Here is a 5262-nt window from a genome sequence, read left to right on the forward strand (position 1 = left end):
TACGTAATCCCCCACACATATCCCCCAATCCCCAAATATAATCCACTCTGCAACCCTCATTCCGTACTCTTACAATAAACATAATGCCCTAAAATATTTTTAACATTAACTGTTAAATAATACACAAATATCATTTTTGAGTGAAAAATAAGAAAGCTAAAGTTAAAATCTCTGACTTTTAAAAATTCTGTTACATTCCACATGTTGTTACCGTTATGTCCCATCGAGTCTCCTGTGACCCATAGTGACCCTGTTTCCAACAGCTCTGAAGCCTGCCCTATTGTGAGCCAGTCTCACTGCCTCCAGCACATCCCCATTACCCTTGTTACTGTATCAATCTGTCTCATTCAGGGTCTTCCTCTCCTGCACTGTCCCTCCACCATAGGGAAGCTATTCTTACTGGTTTGTATGCTTTCAGAATCTTTTCAGTGTATCTTTAGAAAATATTTTGTGTCTTTATAACTAACAAAAATTGTCATTAGGAGCTGTTGAGTTGACTCAGAGTCATCCCGACCCTTTGGACAACAAATAAAAACCTTACCTGATCCCACGCTATCCTCACAATCTCCAGTGTGTCCCGATGTTACCACTGTTACCATTGTTGTATTACTGCTGCCCATTGTTGCAGTACCTAGATCAGTCCCTCCATTGTGAGATGCCGTCGAGTCGATTACAACCTATAGCAACCCTATGAACAGCAGATCTGATCTTGTCTTATCCTGTGCCTTCTCCATGATCTCTGATACACTTGAGCCCACTATTACAACCATTGTGTCAATCCATCTTGCTGAGGATCTTTTCCATCTTTCCAAGCGTGACATCCCTTTCCAAGGATTGGCCCCCCAGGCAGCATGCCCCTAGTATATGGAATGAAGGTTCACCATCCTTGCCTTTAAGTTGCACTCCAGTTGCACTTTCTCCAAGATATAGTTGCTTGTTCTTTTGGCAGTCCATATTCAGTGCTCTTCTCCAGAATTACAACTCAAAAGCATTGTTTCTTCTGTCATCTTTAATCATAAGTGTCCAATTTTCAGATGCATAGTAATTAAAAAGACTGTGGCTTGTATCAGGAGCACTTTAGTCTTTAAACTGATGCTGTTGCTTCTTAGCATTTTACAGAGTACATTTTCCCAATGTAACATGTCTTTTGATTCCTTGACTGCTGATATCTAAGGTTTTGATTGTAGACTCAAGTAAGATGAAGTCATTGACAATTTGAACATTTTCTCTATAAATTATGATGTTGCCTATTCTCTCTGATGACATGGTGCATAACATGGTTGTGCTAACCAGGAGATTTGGAACCTCAGCTGCTCCATAGGAGAAACAGGAGCAGTCTTCTCCCAAAAAGATGTATGGTGTTGGGAACCTGATGGAGAGTTGCTGTGAGATAGAATCATTCGACAGCAGTGGGATGTTTGGTTTTTGTTCGTTTGTTTTAGTTAGTGCTTAATGAGTCCTGGTGGCACTATACCCACACTCAGTGCTAACTGAAAGATCTGCAGTTTGAACCTTCTAACTGCTCTGTGGAAGCAAGATGTGGCTGTCTGCTTTGTGAAAATATGTAGCCTTGGAAACTCCCTGGGGCACTTTTCCTCTTTTGACAGGATTGCTCTGTGTAGCATTGACTTGATGACAGTGAGTTTGGTTTTTTATTTCCTCAGTGCTCAGTGAGTCCCTGAGTGGCATAAAAGATTACACATACAATTGTTCTAATGTACTATTGAGTCTGATCAACTCTTAGCTAACCCTGCAGTCAGTTTTAACAGGCTACTAATTACATGAGAGGAGACTGCCTTAGAATGGTTGTTGGGTTTGAACCATCTACCTTTTGGGCATGTCTCCAGGAGGGACCAGTCCGTGGAGAAGAACATCATGGTTGGAAGGGTAGAGGGTCAGTTCAGGAGAGGAAGAGTCTGGATGAGATGCATTGACACAGTGACTGTGGCAATGGGGATGCTTGTGTCAGAGAAGGTGAGGTTGGCTCAGGATAGGGCCAAGTTCAGAGCCATTGTTCACAGGGTTGCTTACAGTAGTCAACTCAAGGACACACTACAACAACAATAACAACAACTACCACCTCTAGGTTGGCAATGCAACCCTGTACCCACAAGACCACCAGAGCTCCCTATCACGCTCAAATAGAATCCTAAAAGTTGGTAGTTAGGTCTACCCAGCAACTTCTTAGAAGACAAGCCTGATAGTGGTCGCCTTCTGAAAAGTCACACCCAGGAGGACCTTATGGGTGCAGTTCTTTGCTGTAACATGTGGGACTGCCATGTGTTGGGATTACATCAGTGGTAACTGGTTTGGCTTTTGGTTTGGTATACCATGTTTTTAGGGTCCCTCAACAAGATGGATTGACACTGTCACTCTAACAGAGGGCTCAAGTATATCAGAGATGTTGAAGATGGCACAGGATAGGGCAAGGTTCAGATCTGTTGTTCATCGGGCCACTATGACTTGTAATCTACTTGAAAAGACCTAACAATGACAACATAGGTATAGGCCTGGCCTCTGCAGGCTGGGCAAAGCTTTTTCATTTAGACAGAGTAAAAATCTCCTAGTGCTATTGGAAAGACACAGACACCTTTATATATGTCTGATGTTTACCAAACAGTGAAAGGGGTTTCCAAGATAATTCAAAATTAATTGAGATTTTTTTTCAGACTTTAGAAAATGACTTAATTTTTTTATATGTAAATAAAAAAAAGACTTAATTCTTAATAAATATGCTCTTTTCTCTAGTAGCTTTAGGACTGTTTAATAGGCTGTGAAAGAAGAGTGCTAAACGGTTTTCTTTGCAGATCTTTAGTGTCTACTGTATATGTTAAAACCAGGTTCCTCACTTGATTTTGACTCATGGTGACACATGTGTTACTTCTGCAGTTTGACAAATAGTTCTGTAGTCTGACCCACTGCTCAGGCTGCCTTATCCTTAGTTCTTCTCTTGCCCTCATGGCTTACACCCAATTCAGTTGACTCAATCTTTAACACCTATCCTAAAATGACCTTATTTTGGCTATTAAAACCCAATTCCAAGTCACTTTCATCTTCTGCCTTGACTTCTAATTCATCTTACTGCATCCAATTATCACTTTTTTTTTAAATTTCATTTTATTCTATTTTGTGAGTGTACCATCAAATCAGGTCTGAGTGGTACAAGAGGAGATTGCCCCTCCTTCTCCAGCATAGCATCTGGTGGATTTGAACTTCGTGCCTCTGAGATTGCAGTGCAGGTTCTTGCCACTAGGCCACCAGAGCTCCATTTATCGCTTTTCTTCATGCAGCAATAGGGTGATCTTTAAAAATAATCATAATTTTCTTTTCTTCCTTCTTGTTAATATGTGCACAAATGCATCAACTGTATGTGTGTGCACACCAGAAAGGGCCCCAGATTTCTTCCACAGCCCTATCTTTCCAGCCTTGTCTTCACTTCTTGCTCACCCAGCTCAGTGGCCTTCCTTTTGTTTTGGGACATTTTCCCTTAGCTCCAGGCCTTTGCACTTGCTTTTCCTTCTGTTGGGATTAATTTTCCCTTGGATCTAAGACCCCTAACTTCGACTTCAAGTCTCAATTCTTACCCCTTCGAAGCATTGTTTCTGTCATTTATTGTTGCATGACCCTGTTTAATCTTTATTTGCAGTATTTTCAGTATCTGAAACATTATTTATGTATCTATAAAATCTTTCTAATTTGCCCTCTACCCCCAGCCCCACCTAAGGTATAATTTTCTAGACTAAAGGGCTTCACCACGATTTCCACAGAAGAATGGATGAAACACGGGTTGGCCCTGAGAGTTTTTGTAGAAGTTGTCACCCGTCTATCTTTGCTTGTAGGGGTGCAAGGGTAGGTGCCCCTACTCACAGTCCTGGAACGCTAAGTCCTAGCAGCTGGCATCCAGGAAGCACTAAAATAAAACAACAACAAAACTCGCTGTACATTGACTAGACCTACATGTTTACAATAGAGAGGAAAATCCTCTACTCTCTACTTCCTGGGACTCTTAATAGTGTGAAAGGAACAGTGTATTGTTGTCTTAATACGGAGGAACGTGGTTTCTCTGCTCCCACACATGTAGAGTTCCTTTGCCTAATATTAGAAACCTAGACTATTCCTGGCTAAGGAAAAGATGCATTTGTGAAGCTGCATTCTTCTTTCACCTACAATTTTTTTGTCTTCCTCCTCCCTTCTCTTAGATGGTTCTGCCTCCCAGGCTCAGCAGCTTCCAAACTCTCAGGTTCTGTGGCCCGATGAAGCTGTCTGCCTCCGGAAGAAGAAGAGGCACTCCCGTCCTGATCCCTTTGCTCGCCTCTCCGACTTGTGTCACCGCCAGCTTCCCGAAGACCAGACAGCAATTCTCAAGAGTGTGGACCAAGATGACCTAGGCCACGCCACTCTGCTGTGACTCACCATGCAGAGTGGAAGGGGCAAAGGGAGGTGGATGCTGAAGGCTGTGTGAGGAAAATGGAGGACGTGACTTGCAGTGATGTGTCCTCTTCTACAAGTGGGGATTGTCATGATCTTAGTTGTGAGGGTGTTGCGGATCCTGGTCTGTGTGCCTTCTGCCCTGCTGAGGTGGAGTTTCCATCTGGCCGTGTTCACACATGGTGGCTGGGCCTTGAGTAGAAATTGGGAGGTGAACTAGGGTTGTTGAGATCTGCTCTCTTCACTAGACTGAGTTGCTTTGGGTTGTTTTTTCACCCCTCCTCTCTTCAGACATCTTTATAAGTGAAGAAGATGAAAACAATGGCTTTTATTCTCTTTGTTTTTGTTTCAGTTTTCAGGTCCTGGATGTGGGCTGGACTTCCAGCTCATCTTCTTAGCTCTAGATATACATATATCTATACATAGATATAGACATAAGTGCATATATGTCTATAATTCGTGGGTTTCTATATGTATGTATATATATGTATGTATGTACATTGAAGCAAAGTGCTATTTGTTTCTGTAATTGCTGGAGGAGGGAGAATTCGACCTCAGGACCCTTGAGGCTATGAGTTGGCTGACAGTGAACTGGCAGAGAGCCCTGCTGGTCATCTTGGGTGTCGTTTCTCCTGAAGCAGAGTTCATGCCTTCTCATTTTTGTCTCTCTACCTTCCCCCACCAGAGCAGGCATGGGGTCTACATGATTACCACTTGCCAGCTTTGGCATACAGCAGTGAGTTACCACAGAACTACACACAAGCCTTCCTTTCTTGGTTCCTGGGTACAGAACGGCAAAACCACCTGTGCTGAGTCGCAAGCTGTGGTGGCTTC

General features: G+C 42.7%; 1 protein-coding gene across 1 annotated transcript in view; it reads left to right on the forward strand.

The window, feature by feature from the left end:
- IGSF9B (immunoglobulin superfamily, member 9B) overlaps nt 1-4502 on the forward strand; it is a 58304-nt gene extending 53802 nt beyond the window's left edge. The window contains exon 20 of the mRNA XM_006892816.1: nt 4200-4502. Within this exon, the coding sequence (XP_006892878.1) occupies nt 4200-4408 (209 nt within the window). The 3' untranslated portion in view covers nt 4409-4502. The remainder of the gene's footprint in view (nt 1-4199) is intronic.
- Nucleotides 4503-5262: the final 760 nt, after the last annotated feature.

This window comes from Elephantulus edwardii, unplaced genomic scaffold (genome assembly GCF_000299155.1).
Source record: "Elephantulus edwardii isolate Elephantulus edwardi_28Jun2011 unplaced genomic scaffold, EleEdw1.0 scaffold00120, whole genome shotgun sequence".
NCBI lineage: Eukaryota > Metazoa > Chordata > Mammalia > Macroscelidea > Macroscelididae > Elephantulus > Elephantulus edwardii.